Source organism: Daktulosphaira vitifoliae, unplaced genomic scaffold, assembly GCF_025091365.1.
Source record: "Daktulosphaira vitifoliae isolate Bord-2020 unplaced genomic scaffold, ASM2509136v1 Scaffold_3, whole genome shotgun sequence".
Classification (NCBI taxonomy): Eukaryota; Metazoa; Arthropoda; class Insecta; order Hemiptera; family Phylloxeridae; genus Daktulosphaira; species Daktulosphaira vitifoliae.
The window spans coordinates 18,808,036-18,824,858 of record NW_026099574.1 but is presented as its reverse complement, the minus strand read 5'-3'; the positions used below and the strand labels follow the sequence as shown (position 1 = coordinate 18,824,858).

The 16,823-nt window shown below is 25.6% G+C and overlaps 1 protein-coding gene across 2 annotated transcripts in view; it reads left to right on the top strand.

Moving 5' to 3' along the window:
* LOC126902939 (fatty acyl-CoA reductase wat-like) overlaps positions 1–16,823 on the top strand; it is a 42,895-nt gene that overhangs the window by 23,555 nt on the left and 2,517 nt on the right. Inside the window, exons 1-5 of one of the 2 annotated variants that reach the window (XM_050680728.1) lie at positions 10,660–10,942; positions 12,736–12,984; positions 13,112–13,239; positions 13,367–13,476; positions 16,290–16,479. In XM_050680728.1, coding sequence (XP_050536685.1) covers positions 10,751–10,942; positions 12,736–12,984; positions 13,112–13,239; positions 13,367–13,476; positions 16,290–16,479 — 869 coding nt within the window. In that variant the 5' untranslated portion in view covers positions 10,660–10,750. Of the gene's footprint in view, positions 1–10,659; positions 10,943–12,735; positions 12,985–13,111; positions 13,240–13,366; positions 13,477–16,289; positions 16,480–16,823 lie in introns of those variants that run through there. The other variant, XM_050680729.1, reaches the window with a different exon arrangement.

Genomic DNA, 16,823 nt, shown 5'->3' with positions numbered 1-16,823 from the left:
TATAGATTGATATGGATCAAACGTCAATAGATATTTAACTGTGTCAAGTTGGCCTATTTGACAATATTCCATATTAGAGCTATTGAATTTAAAAGTTTCAATTTCAAAAGTTAAGTTGAAAAATTGACTTTTGTGAAAAAATTGCTATTTTGAATCCCCCCTGTGTAATAAACCAAAAATAAAAAGAAAGAAAAGAAACTGAGACAGAGAAAGCATAAGTTAAATATAAAAAGAAATTGGTAGTACTTAGTAAATTATTATAATTATTATTTATTATAAGTTTTTTTGTAGATTTAATTGTCTTCAAATTTATTTAAATTAATTTTATCATTAATTACACTAGTTTACAACAAAATTGACATATGACTTATGATAGTCATTTTTTATGTAAAATCGTCCACTGAGTTCGAAAATGAAGTCAAAAATACAAAAAGTAGAACAGTTTTTGAGTTATTGCGAAATTAGCGTTTTTCGTGTACCGGGAAAAAACGTTTTCATTATATTCTAAATATCTCTAATTGTATTCAACCGATTTTCATTTTTTTTACATAAAATTAAACAATATTAAATTACCTATAACTTTTATTTTAAACAATTTTTTATTTGACTTTTTTGTCGTTTGCTATCTACGAATTTACCACTGAATTTTTATCATTTTTTTCAAAATGTCAGAAAAAATTCAGAGTTTTACATAAAATACACCAATAAAAAATAAATTTATCAACAATAATTTTAATAGACGTTATTAAAGTAAAAACGATACGCAGATTGCAATGTACTAGTAAAATATCATAGAAAAAATGAATATATTAATAGAATATAGAACACTTCTATGACCAAAATAAATTTATTCGTTTTATTTCAAATGAGAAAAGGTACAGTGCTACCAATTAGTGATGAGCTGTGAGGCCAAGGCGAAGTTTTTTTGTTCGTAATTCTAAATTTCATTTTGAAGGAAATAACTTTAAATTATTTAAAAAATCGAAATTTTGTTGTGAAAAGTAATATTGTGAGTAATTTGTCTATATTTTACAAAATAAAAGCATCGAATTAAAAAACTCTGATATTAGGAAATTTGTTTTATTTTTCAATCGCGCATAACTTCTTCATTTTTTTATCAATTTTACAAAATAATATATCATTTTCTTTGTTATGTATTAGAGTATAATGTCTATTAAAATTATTGTTGATAAATTTATTTTTTATTGGTGTATTTTATGTAAAACTCTGAATTTTTTCTGACATTTTGAAAAAAATAATAAAAATTCAGTGGTAAATTCGTAGATAGCAAACGACAAAAAAGTCAAATAAAAAATTGTTTAAAATAAAAGTTATAGGTAATTTAATATTGTTTAATTTTATGTAAAAAAAATGAAAATCGGTTGAATACAATTAGAGATATTTAGAATATAATGAAAACGTTTTTTCCCGGTACACGAAAAACGCTAATTTCGCAATAACTCAAAAACTGTTCTACTTTTTGTATTTTTGACTTCATTTTCGAACTCAGTGGACGATTTTACATAAAAAATGACTATCATAAGTCATAGGTCAGAAAATTTTTTTTTATTTGTAAACTAGTGTTATTAATGGTTTATCACGCAATAGATTGTTGGAAATTTGAAAGCATAGGTTAAATTGTACTTACCTTACGTCCTGTGTAATACAATAATATTTCAAGTAATCCAGTGTTGATTTTCGTATTAAACGCACTACGTATACGATTTACACTATATGTTATATAGTCTATATAATTACTTACAAAAAAAACGATTCAAGATTTTAAATAATATGATTTAATTACACAAAGTCTAAGACTGATCTTACTTGTAAAAGATTCTAAGCACTCTGTATTTTATTATAAATACAATTTTGATTTTATTTTACTTATTGATTTTTTTACGTCTATTGAATAAGTATTTTTTTTAGAGAGTATATTTTTTTATTGAGAGGTCGATACCATTATTTCTTAAATTTTCCTCTGGCCTGGCCAAAACAAGATTCAGAAATATCTATATCTATGTAAAAAATTTATCAAGGCAGAACTGTAGTGGCTCAATATGTCCCGATGCTAAAATAAAGCACCTTGAAGGGATGCGGCACAATAATCACCAAGAAAAAAATTAAACACTGTAAATATATTCGTAAGTTTCTCTACAAAGACATTAGCAACAAGACTAGCTACCCAATAAGAAAAGCTCACAATAAATTTTTGTTATTAAATAAAAATCTAAATTTAGGTTGGATTTATTATTAAAATAAAATAATTTAAAAAAAAATGTAATGTTTAAAATATTATTTGATGTTTATTTCCACAACAAGAAAAATAAAATATTATTAATAATTGAACAAATTAAATTTAATTAAAATATTCACCAAAACAAAATTCACTTTAAAATTTCTAAGTGTCATTTAGTTTTAAAGAAAAATATTCTAAGTCCAAATTAATTAAAAAAGTCCCGGAGAGTGGAATCTTGAGTAGAGTGTCGTAAATTTTGTGTATTTTAAAATCGTCAAAAGAACTGGTTTAGATGGGGAAAAATGGCTTTTTATAGTCTGAAGGGGGTAGCCCAGCGATCTCTACCGTGATCCTGGAAGCTGAGGCTTTGTATTCTAATTGACTAATTAAAATGGGGTCCCTGCGTGTAGGCGTTACTTAATAATTTCTATAAGAGGGAGATTTTATCGTATAATTAAAGGGTTATTTTGTATTTTAAATAAGAGAACCCTGTTTTGGTGATCTTGTATAATCATAATATTATCTATGACATACATGTACAAATGATAACATCATATTATATGTTAATATTATATGTAATAATATAATATTACACCTGTGAGCAAGAAATGGTTTAAATTTTAAAAAAATTTATAAATAATATAAAGAAAAATACCTAAGGTTTCTACATAAAAAATTTTTCTTTTGATTTGTTAATACTTCAAAAAGTTATGGCAGTTTTAAATACAAAAATCATTATGATAGAGAGTAATTTTTTTTTTTTCATATTACAATTTAAAAAAATCAGTAATTTTTTATTTTTTTTTCTTAAAACTACCATAACATTTTCAAAAATTAACAAATCAAAATATATTTTTTTAAATAGAAACCTTAGGTATTTCACTTTTATTTGATATAATTTTATTGGCATTCTGACCCTTTACCTATCTACAAGGGGGAATTCAAAATAGCAACTTTTTTACAAAAGTCAACTTTTTCAACTTAACTTTTGAAAATGTTCCGGAAATACGAATTTTGTTGCCTGCATTTTGTTACGGAAACAAAAAATGTATAAAAATAGCAGACAAATATTTAATATTATCTACTACTTTTTGGTGCTTACAATAAAAATCATTATTTGTTCCCAATAAAACGATTTTAGCATTACTAAAAGTTTTGTTATCGTAACCGTTGTGTTAGTTGAGGGCAAATCATTTTTGTGGAATTTACATAGCGTACGATCACAGTTATCAAATGTTCGATTTCGTATGGTAACCATAATAGTTTTATTTTGTTCGATTTACCAAATTCATTAACCAAATAAAATTTTTTGTTGTCTTATAAATAAAAGGTAACTGTTTGAGATGGGGGTATTAACAATAAATTACTTCACCGGTCACCACGGTCTTTTTACCAATGGTCCAGTTTCTTGGTATACGACTCCAAGACTGACCAACCTGTTTGTGTGTAATGTGGTAATAGAATCACTAGTGGTGGGAGGGGTCGCCTGCGCAAAACCAGTGATCTATTGTGTTCAAGTGTGTATCCATGTAGGACCTACATTGTAGGTGTATATCTTTAAACTAAATAAATAAATAATTCAAAATTTACAGTATCTAATAATAATAATTTTAGTATATAAAGGTAAATAAATAGTAAATATATTTAGCCACTATGGCTCAACAATAATCAAATTATACAATTTGCCAATCTAACAAAATAATAAATTAATTTTAACTCTTTAAATATCCAACAGTAATAATAAATAAATAATTCAAATAATCAACGATCGAGTGAATAAATGTGCAATAATAGTAATTATATAATTAGTCTTTCTCACTGAATTGATAACTTAAAAGCTAAAATTACTAGAACTGGAGTATGAAGTAACTATAAAAATTTAACGATTTATAAAAATAAATTATTTGAAGTAGAAATCACTGAGTTAAATTAACTTTGAAACAATTTAATACACAATTATATAATTTATATAAATTTATATATATAAAATTATTATAATAATGATTTGACTAGAATTATTGAACTTAAGTCTTTAGGTCGTTAAGGCTCAGCCTTCTGTTCAGGTATGATATTGAATTCAAATTTATTTCAAACACAAAATTGTTCAATAACTCAACTAAATGCAAATAAAAAACTATTATAAAATAATAAATTATTGGTCAAATATGCAATAATAAAAAAATTTAACTAATCTCAATACTCACAGTTGATATACGACATCATAGACAGGCCGCTCGTAATACTAATACTACACAACTATAATTAATATAATAGAACAGACAGATCACAGCACACAAATTTTTTCTACAAGTAACACACAGATTCAATGACAATAATAACAATATTTCAACACAAATATCACAGTTCAAGTTAATTATCACACAATTGACTAGAATAAATGAACATGCGAGCCCTTATGGTTAAAACTATAGTGAATAGTGAAGAAAAAAAAATTAATCAAAATTTTGTCTTAAAACATTGAATGATTATTTTATAACAAGTAACTAGCCTTAAAATCTACCGTGATATGGTAAAATCTACCGTAACAGGTGGCCAATACTTATTCTTTTTACACCTTTTACGAATTACACCACCGGTGTAATTTGCCGACATCACTATTCGTGTATAATTTTATTTTTGGTTTTCGTACCCGAAAATGTGTGCGTTTCATCAATATTATATACACAGAGTGATTTTTTTATCATAACCCACTCAATTACTTACAGAATAATAATAATTGAAATTTTTTTTTTTTTTATTATCTTTAGTTGCACATTATTCTTGAATTATTAACTATGTAATACTTTTTAAGTTCATCCCTTATGCCTGATACGGATGTCAACTTTGTTTTTTTAAATGGGAACACTTATTTTGAATTTAATAAATTGTTTGAGTTTTTTATTTAATATCAAATGACATTTGAACTTTTTGTATAACTTTATTTGTTTATTGGATATAAACATTTAAAGTTTTAAATTTTTGAGTTAATATACATGTATAATACACAAGGAATTACAAATACAGGTAGCTAATTGATTTTTATGAAATCGATATACATACATTGTTATTATCAATAGTAGTAAGGCACATTGTTGTGAGTATATAAATACACTAAATGACAATACAGAAAGGATATCTATTGATAGTCAAAATTAATAATAAAAAATCCTAGACTGTGACAGCAGTGTCATAAAAAACCAATTAGCTACCTGTATTTGTAATCCCTTGTATATTAACTCAAAAATTTGAAACTCTAAGTGTTTATATCAAATTAACGAATAAAGTTATATTAAAAATTCAAATGTCATATGCTATTAAATTAAAAACTCAAACATTTAAAACAATTAAAGTTAATGTTTTTTAACCATGAAGGGAAGAAAAATATCATGTTTTTACTACATATTATTGTAGTGTTCTTTGAATCAAACAATATTTTCCTTACCAAAATTTAAAATTTTCAATAGTTACTGAGTAATCGAGTGTCTTATCCTTACTGAACACTCTGTATATATTGAAATGTTCCATTTTTGTATTATTAAATTCATCTGGGAACGTTATACAGAGTGTTCAGTATGTCAGGAAACGGGTTTCTATTTTTCTCATTGTTTGTAACAATGAAGAACAATAGAAACCCGTTTCCTGACTTACTGAACACCCTGTATATACACCAAAGTTAAACGTTTTCATAAGAAAATGAATGAGAACAGTAATTAGTATACTAAAATCATGATTAGTGTGGTAGATACCCACTCTAAAAAGTTCATCTAAAACCTTAGTATACTAATAAATATTATTTGGCATACCAATATTCAAAAATACGGTTTTTTAATTTCACATTAATAGTTGCACTAAAACGACGTGTTTTAGTATACTAAACAGATTAGTACATCAATATAAAATTCAAATATAGACTACATTAAGAAATTGAGTGGGTTATGATAAAAAAATCACTCTGTATAGACAAATTTTTTATGGTATATTATTAGATATAAACATTTAAATATTAAAATTTGTTTGAGTTAATATACATGTATAATAGATAAGGGATTACAAATACAAATAAGAATATTATTAAAGCAAATTAAGATAAATTTTTTAATGAAAGTATAAATTATAGCAAATTATTAACGTTTATTATGCTTCTCATGGTTTATTCTAAAATTTAAAGTAGTAATTATTGTTCTTTATGATAAAAATAAGTTAGTATATTAATTATTTACAGTGAAATGAAATATTCATGTAATTATTTTTTTTAATTAGATTATTTTTTATGCATATTTCAATAATCTTCTCTATTTTACTATAATGAAATTATTTTAATCATATATTAACATATCTAATAATAATAATAATAACAATATACCTAAACTTATTTTAAATAAATTAATTTTACCATNCAAATTAACGAATAAAGTTATATTAAAAATTCAAATGTCATATGCTATTAAATTAAAAACTCAAACATTTAAAACAATTCAAGTTAATGTTTTTTAACCATGAAGGGAAGAAAAATATCATGTTTTTACTGCATATTATTGTAGTGTTCTTTGAATCAAACAATATTTTCCTTACCAAAAATTAAAAATTTTCAATAGTTACTGAGTAATCGAGTGTCTTATCCTTACTGAACACCCTGTATATATTGAGATGTTCCATTTTTGTATTATTAAATTCATCTGGGAACGTTATACAGAGTGTTCAGTATGTTAGGAAACGGGTTTCTATTTTTCTCATTGTTTGTAACAATGAAGAACAATAGAAACCCGTTTCCTGACTTACTGAACACTCTGTATATACACCAAAGTTAAACGTTTTCATAAGAAAATGAATGAGAACAGTAATTAGTATACTAAAATCATGATTAGTGTGGTAGATACCCACTCTAAAAAGTTCATCTAAAACCTTAGTATACTAATAAATATTATTTGGCATACCAATATTCAAAAATACGGTTTTTTAATTTCACATTAATAGTTGCACTAAAACGACGTGTTTTAGTATACTAAACAGATTAGTACATCAATATAAAATTCAAATATAGACTACATTAAGAAATTGAGTGGGTTATGATAAAAAAATCACTCTATATAGACAAATTTTTTATGGTATATTATTAGATATAAACATTTAAATATTAAAATTTGTTTGAGTTAATATACATGTATAATAGATAAGGGATTACAAATACAAATAAGAATATTATTAAAGCAAATTAAGATAAATTTTTTAATGAAAGTATAAATTATAGCAAATTATTAACGTTTATTATGCTTCTCATGGTTTATTCTAAAATTTAAAGTAGTAATTATTGTTCTTTATGATAAAAATAAGTTAGTATATTAATTATTTACAGTGAAATGAAATATTCATGTAATTATTTTTTTTAATTAGATTATTTTTTATGCATATTTCAATAATCTTCTCTATTTTACTATAATGAAATTATTTTAATCATATATTAACATATCTAATAATAATAATAATAACAATATACCTAAACTTATTTTAAATAAATTAATTTTACCATTACAATTAATTTTTCATAATCATGTAAATTTTTACTTCATTACAGTGCAATATTAAATAATATAAATTATTCAGGTTTTGTCAAGGTCTATGTAGTAATGTTTTACAGCGTTTATGAGTAATATTTAAAAACTTAACTTAATTAATTAGCGTTTTAAAATATACATACATGTATATTGAGATATTATTATTTTTTTTACATTCAAGCATCAATTACTTTATAATGACTTTTAAACCATTTAAAAAGTCAAAAAAAATCTTTCTTAAAAATATGCCTACAATTTATTTTATTATATTATAATCATTATATGTTGTTACTCTTTTGAAATATTACATAGGCCGTTTAGACGCTTGACTGTCTGTAGACAGCGGGCTGTACATTATCGTCATTAACCACACTAAGTATTATACATTTATGTGAACTAAATGCCGATATTGTACAAAAATAAAGTAGTAAGCAGAAAAAATATTAATTGGATATGTTTTAGTTAATATGTTTTCTTATTTTAGATGCCTATACATTTTCTTTTTAAATCCTCAGCTATAATTTAATTATTCATTTTGTTTTTTTTTTATTTTAATACTTGATTTCAGTGTTTTTATTATATATATTTTCCTCTTGTTAGCTTTGTGATTACTGCGGTTATTTACCGTATTTATTTATTATATTTTCTACAGTCTATGACAAGTTATGCTTTGATTATGTCTTTGGTTTGCCACGACACATGGTGGGTTCGGTGTTCTTCTTAAGTTAGACTGATTGATATGAGTTTAGCGCACAAGTTATTATTTACTTTTAGTAATTAAGTACATTCTATTTACCTTACAAGGATGCTTGGAAGTCTGGTTTATGACAAGTCAGAAGCAAATCAAATGACGAATTTGATGAATTATAATCAACTTTATATAAATCTATATAATCGATTATAATTGTTTTATTTTTTCCATACAGCTTCAAACCTAAATTAATTTATAATTAATCTTTTAGTAATTAACTTTTTACATGTAGATTCACTTTAAAAATTATTTTAAAATGATATTTTTATTTTTTAAAGATATACTTATTGTTGTTCAAAATTTAATTTTCTTAATAGTGCAAGGGGGCTTTTTTATATTCGGACTGTAATAACAACATGGTTTGCCACTTGCATAACGACTAGCTATAATAGCAAGGGTCGCTACCACCTAGGCGGGGTGTCACATCTATCAGATATGATTACCGGACAATAGATGGAATTTAATTTTAAGTTAATTAAAAGTATAATCTAAGTTAATATGTCGTTATATGTATAAATTACTATAATACCTCGTGGTTTATTAAACACAATTATGACAATCAAAGTTGTATTTGGTTGAAATGTAAAATATACCATAACCCGTATCTAGATTAAGAAATAGGGATAAAATACAGGCGGGTAAATGAGTTACTCGCGCAATAAAATAAATATTACAGTTGAAATTAATAAGGAAATTTAATTTAATTGTTAAAAAAAAGAAAATTTAGTTAAACATGGACAAAAATGCGAATGCATCAAAAACCATGTCTACAAATAAAGGCAATACAAATAAAATAAAATATTTAAACAAAAAAACAAATAATATTACAAACATCACGGACGGTATTGGAACACATCAGTTAATGTTAATCGGAAATTAATGAAGAACACCAGGAGCGGTCTGGACACTCGCTCCTTAGCGTTGGCTAAAAGAAAAGGGAAACACGTGCTCTCCAAACATAAACAAAATTATGTTAATTTACGATCAAATAAAAATGAAATAAAATATAGCTCATTACATAAATATAATATATAAAAGAAAATGATATCCGGTCTCCGAAGAGATCCATCCGATGGTCTGGATGCTTCGCCGAAAAGACCTGGCCGTTCGCCGTTGGCTGCTCTACTCCATCATTAAAAAAAAAAAGTCACTAAAAAATAATAAACGTGTGCACTCTAGCACAGTCAATGACAGAAGAAAAAAATGGAGAAGAGCTAACACCGATCTAACGGTAATTCCAAATCGATAACGGCCAGTCTTTTTGGAAGGGATCAATACTGATAATCAATTCGATTATAATTATATTTCTTTTTTATCGCCTTATCTAGCGGTCAGAGGCAAAATAATGAATGGTTGACACCGCTGTGACAGGAAAAGGTTGTTTCACGCTATAAAATAAAGTAGACATAACAAAAAAATCATAAACGGTCCACCTTCGCGTTTTGTGACGTTACAATAGGTAGCATTAAAAATAATAAAACGACCGTTTTATTTTTTAAATGCTAGACCGTAAAACGTATGGTTAACTATTTCTTTAAATAAAAAATAATAGTCATACGTAACAAAATACTTATACTTCAAAGTTTAATAAATTAAATATTCATTTTTAAATCAAGTACTTGAATTTTTTCTATAATTATAACTTTTAAAATAACGAAATTTATATACATTATATATATTGAAAATATTTGTAAAATCGCTGTTGTTTTTAGAGGTAATAGAAATACTAGTAGGGGTCTAAAACCTGTCAGTATTCCAGAAAAGAAACATAACTATGCTAAGAGGTAGTCAAGCTGCTCTGAAGGCATTTAGTAATTACCAAATATCTTCTAGACTAGCACATGAATGAAGGGAAACTTTAGAGTATCTAGCAAGTTTCAAAAAAGCTAATACACTAGCATATCGGAAATAGCGGTGTGGCTGGTAATGAAATAGCAGACTGTTCAGCAAGTAAAGGTGCAGAAAAAATCAATGTTGGATTAGAACCAGTGGTAGGACATAGAGCAATCTATAAAAATACTACCTAAAAACTAGTGTAGATAACAGTACAGTAAAATATGGATAGACCTTGTGGTACCCGAAAAATGAGTGGGGTTTTAATAATTTGAAGTGTCCGAATTCGGAAATAAATTCATTGACGTAAAAACGTAGTAGTTAAATTGTTCAAATTAATCTTCCTGATTAGGTTCAACACTTTCAAGCTATACAATGAAATCGAATATAGTTGATACTTTTAACAGGAACACTATATTAATCACTGGAAGTACAGGGTTTTTAGGGAAATTATTGACGGAAAAATTGCTTAGAACATGTCCTGGAATAACAAATATCGTTGTAATAATAAGAAATAAAAAAAACTCGAGTGCGGATAATAGAGCATTGGAAATGTATAAAGGAACCGTAAGTTAATGTTTAAAATTATTAACACTAAAAAATAAACATTTTTATAAGATATTTATATCATCAATAATACATTTCATTTACTTAATTACTTAATAAAATATAATGATTAAATAATTAGGTTATTAATTTTCACAATTTTTTGTGAAAATTAATTAAGACCAAGCCATAATTAAGAATGATACACATTTAAGATATTATTTTTTTAAAGAATATAATAATATAATTTAAATAAAATATACTTTAATGGTAACTTTTAAAATAATTACACCAATATTTAAAAAAAAAACATTTTTTTTTATGTTATCTTAATGTAGGTTTTATAAGATTATAAAATAAACATGTTCCAATATTTTTTAAGTTTTAATTTAAAAATTAATATATTAGCTTCGATGTGAAGCTAAGAAGGTATTAATTTTACCATTATGTGTTTATTTTTTTTTTTTTGTATCTATCACTACTTTTTATCAGCTTTCATTGGACCAATTTTTTTAACGATACGTCAAAAGATCACAAATCGTATCTAGTTGAAGACAAAACCATCAAAAATTGAAAGTTTACCCTCGTTCCCCGTAGGTAGTGAAAATCTCACAAAAAATTACTATTTTTAAAATCGGTAAATTTCGACATTTTTTTTTCTAAAAATTTCCATTAACTTTTTCAACTTAATTTTTGAAAATATTCTGGGAATACTGCGACCTTCAAACATATGTGAAAATAAAGCTTATGTTATGTACTATATATTAAAAAGAAATTTGTCCGGACGATTTATCTTTGTCTATGGCAATAATTTTTTTGCAATTTTTCTTAATTCTTTTTGAGTTAGAATGTATTTCTTATGATAGTGATTTTAATCACTGTCAGATATCATCTATACTAGTCTCACACTGTGCTACCTTTTTTTTACAATAGTGATAATGTATTATTGGAAAATTGCGAAATATTATTTACACTATCATTTTCTGAGAACTAAAAAATGTTTATAGTAGTTCGAACACTGTTAATGATATTAATTAATTACAATAGGTTATTTATATTGATAATATAAAATCAATAAAAAAATAATGGTGTAGAATTGAATAATGCATAGAACTGTTTCGTTTAACTAAAATACAATAATCAGTAATTAACAGACAATAAAAAAAAAACATCAAGAACCTGCTGAAACAACGATACAAAGGAGACTAAAAGAATTAATTAAATTAATTTTTTAGAAATATTTTATTTAATATATTTTAACTGTTACTGACTATTTAATAAGCAATAGTAAAATAATAAAATTAAGGCCTAAGTAGACTTTATACATAGCCTAATACAACTGAATCTTCTACAATCTTAACCGAACTTAATAAAAGCTAAACCTTATTTCCCGCACCTAACCACCAAATTGTTTTTTTGAGATATTCAACCACCAGTACATTTACTATAAGTTCCCTTAAATAAAATCTAAAAAATTATAACTTTGGAAAGTTTATCTTTTGTTGTTACAATTAGTTAACAAATATTATCATTACATACATATATATTTCATTACTTAATGAATTACTAAATTGATAGCATAAATAATTGTTTAGGTATTTTTTTTTATAGCTAAGTTATAGCATAATACATTTTGGTTAATTTATTTATTGAAAAATATCTATATTAGATGTGGATAATAGACCTGGCTTACATTAGGCATAGCTATTTCTTATAAAAAAGTCTAATACAAACTAAGCTATTACATACTTAGCTGAACCTAAAACAAGCTAAGCCTTATTATCCGCATCAACCTTCCATATTATTTTTTTAAGGTATTCGACCGACTACGAAAAGAAAATCCAGATTTCATGAGCAAGATAAAAGTTTTTAACGGAGATTTACAAAACCCGTTATTAAATTTATCTCAAAATAATCTGAATTGGATAGTGACTAATGTCAATTTCATTTTTCATTGTGCTGCTACATTGAAATTTGATGAACTTATAAAAAAAGCAACACAAATTAACGTGGAAGGAACGGAACAGCTATTGAACATTGCAACTCAAATTAAAAATTTAAAAGTAGTTATACTTAAAATTTAATATTATTTAATATTAAAAACAATTCATTTTTCATTACTAATGCATTGAAAATAGTTTATTATTTTACATTGAATAAAAAAATAAACAATGATAATTATTTCTTTAGGGGTTTATTCACGTATCTACTGCATATTCACACTGTCCAAGACAAGAAATTGATGAAGAATTTTATCCCATGGAAATAACCACAGAAGATTTAAAACTCCATGTAAAAAATAGTAACAAAGAAATTGAGTAGGTCTTTTTTTGAATATAATTTCATTAATACTCAATGCAAATAAACATAGTAATAATTCATAAAGAAATCATAATGTTTTTAATTTAATTTAATTTAATAATTTTTTGCATTATTCATTATCAGAATACAGAAATTTTGGCCCAACACATACACATTTACAAAAGCTATAACTGAAAATTTGGTTAAAACTTATAGTGAAAGACTACCAGTAGGAATTTTCCGTCCATCAATTGGTAAGGTGTATTAAAATGAATTATGATATTTATTAAGCATGTTAATTTTAATAAATTATTGGAAAATCTATAGAATCCATAAAATAGCAGAAACTATTATAACTATAGAAATTATAGTAATAATTAGAAACTATAGTAGTTTCTGTTGTATTAATCAAACTAATCATCACTTCACCTTACTTTAGGCGGACGCTTTTCGTGTCTCTTTCTTTTTTATCCGTTCAGCTATTAATTTGGTCATTGTCCATTTCCTCGTCCTTGAAACCGTGACAAGACCTCCGCCGCCGATTGTGTCTTGCAGAATACCTGTTCCTCTTTCTTTTTGACGATAAACTTGACGTTACGATTATTTTTCACTCTTGTTTCATTATGTGCATTGCCTTAGCGGTCCAGGTTTCTTCTATCGCTATTATTTTACTTTAATAAAAATTCATAGTGTGTTCGAGCTGTGAATATATTTAATGAATATAAATTTACTTATAAATGTTATTTATATGCATATTTATTATGAGCTTAATAAAATAATGTGCGGTTAAATAAAAGGGCTATTTTTTTTTTAAATTTTATTGAAAAATAATGAATATGTTATTCATTGAGTATGTGTCAAATATATATTCGAAAATTAGAAAATCATTGAATATAAAATTTTTTACGAAAATCATTAATTTAATAAATCAACTAAGCAAAATAATTGTGTTGTAATCGAATTTATAATATTTGTTTTTTTGATATTTAAATCAAATGTTGTGATAAATAAATCAATTTAATCTAGTTTCAATTTACTATATAAACGAATTAATCAGTTGTGTGAAATATTGTATTTATGATTTTTAAGTAAATTTTATATTATGCATTATGCGGCTACTGGCCAATTTCTATATAATGATCAATTGTTTTTGTAAATAAGTTATTATTAAATTAGTATTTTATATTATTACTAAAGGAAAAGAAAAAAAGCTAATACTACTAAAAATTAATGAAAGTTTGTAAATTATTAGCTGATTATTCATATTATTCACTTTAAACTGGTCCCTGTATATAAGGGATTGCAATATTTACACAACCTCTCTACTAGTCATAAGGTTACGCCAGGTAAACAGCTGGCGTATCATTTTTTCAAAAAGTATGAGGAGTCCAGAACTTAGGCAGATTGTTCCATCTCAGATGTACGAGGGGACAAATGGTGAGAGGAAATAAAGTAGTCACGAACGGAGAAGTAAAGGATTGTAAAGTTATCTCAGGCGTGAATGTAACTTCACAACATAGACTGATGGTAATGTAGTTGTGGTGTAGTAGGAAGAGTATATACAAACAGAAAAAACCAAGATCTGGTGGTAGAAAATGAAAGGAGAAATAGAAAGGAGTTTATAAGACGGCAAAAGAAAGGACTGTGTATATATCGAGAGAGACATAAATTATGTGTAGAATAGATTTGGTAGTTGTGTAAGAATACTGCAAAAGTTGTTATTGGTGAGAATATGAGTAAGAAAAAAAGGTCTAAAGATTATCACTATGTAATGTGTATAAAATGTGGGTGTTAATGAGTGATGATGATGTGAAAAAAAAGATGAAAAATTACTGAATGAGGAGTATCCAAGAAAAACATTAGAGGATATTTTGTGGATAGAAAGACTGGTAATTACTGAGAAAGAGGCATGGAAGGCTTTAGCATCAACGAAAAAGAATAAAAAATTGGAACCAGATGAAGTGCCTGTTATAAAATCTTATTAGAAGGAAAATTCCAAAAGAATGAAGAAATAGTATTGTGGTAACGATATTGAATGATAATAAAGATATACAGGAGTGTGGAAATTATAGAGGTATAAAGCTTATAAGTTATAGTATGAAGATTTTGAAAAGGTAATTGATAAGAGAAAAAAAAATGAATAACGGGTATCGTATAAAAACCAGTTTGAGTTTATGCCTGGTAAGTTAACAATGGAACCATTATTTTGTGTGAGACAACTAAGAAAAAAGTATAGGGAAAAGAAGAAAAAGCTGTGCATGGTATTTATAGATTAGCTCATAAAGAAAAGGGTTCAAGAATAAGTAGGAGTAAGACTGTGTATATAAAGTAAGAGTTTGAAAAAGGAGAACACGAGGTAGGTAAAATGGGATTACTGACAATAAGTGAGGACGTGATAGGAGAGGTGGGAAGTTTTAAGTATTCAGGATCAGTTGTGCAAAGATTTGATGATATTGACGGGGATGTAAGACATAGGTTTAAGTTGAAACATAAGTTCTACAAGACTGTATTGAGGCTAGTTATGATGAATTGTTCAGAGAATTGGGTGGTCGACAAGAAAGTAAAGCAGAGAATGAGAGTAGCACAGATGAGAATGCTGAGAAGGATGAGTGGAGTGCTAGTTAAGATAGGATAAGGAACGAACATATAACAGGGCGTATAGGTTTGACGTCCATCGTGAATAAGATGACAGAAATTAGACTTAAATGGTTTGGTCATGTTATCACAGGTGTTATTTATATTTTTGTTACATTAAAAATTTATGATTAGATTATAGTAATAAAATTTTGTGATATTTGCCTTTATAATTTTCTAATTATTTCATTAGCTAATAAGATAATAATTATTGACTAATCAAACAGATAATTAAGGTTACACTTTTAAATCTTTTAGAATAAATATTATTAGTTTCTTATAGCAATAAATGATTTTTTTTTTTTATAAAATAAAAAATTTTATTGGTTTGTATAACTTATGTTAAATATATGTATAGTATTTTAAAATACAATTTATGTCACTTCTTAGTATATTGATTTTTTTAATTTATAATTACTTAAAAACATTTTAGTTGGAAGCACTTTTAAAGAACCTATTCCAGGCTACTTAGAAAATATGAATGGCCCATCAGGTGTAGTAGCAGGAACAACGGTAGGTTTTCTTAGAGCTATTCCGTGCAAATTAAATAATGTGGTCGATATAGTACCAGCAGACTACACGGTAAACGCTTTGATAACATCTATGTGGGATACAGCTAACAGGTATAATATACTTTATTTGTAAGCATGTTTAATTGTTTTAATTAAAACTAAGTATGTGTTATATGACAGTGTGATAATTTAAGAATAATTAAGGGGTTGAGCGCAACAGTGGTCTATTTCTTCAAACGGTTAATGTGTGTAATACATCTAATTAAACTTAAAAATTCTATTTTTAAATTCATTGAATTTAAAATTCACCAATTAAAAATTTAAATAAATTTACCTTTTGGTTATTATTTAATATTATATTATTATATAATATTATATAATATAATATTATTACATCTAAGGGAACAACGTTAAAGAGTTATTTTAAGAGAAATAATATAAAATTCATCAAATTA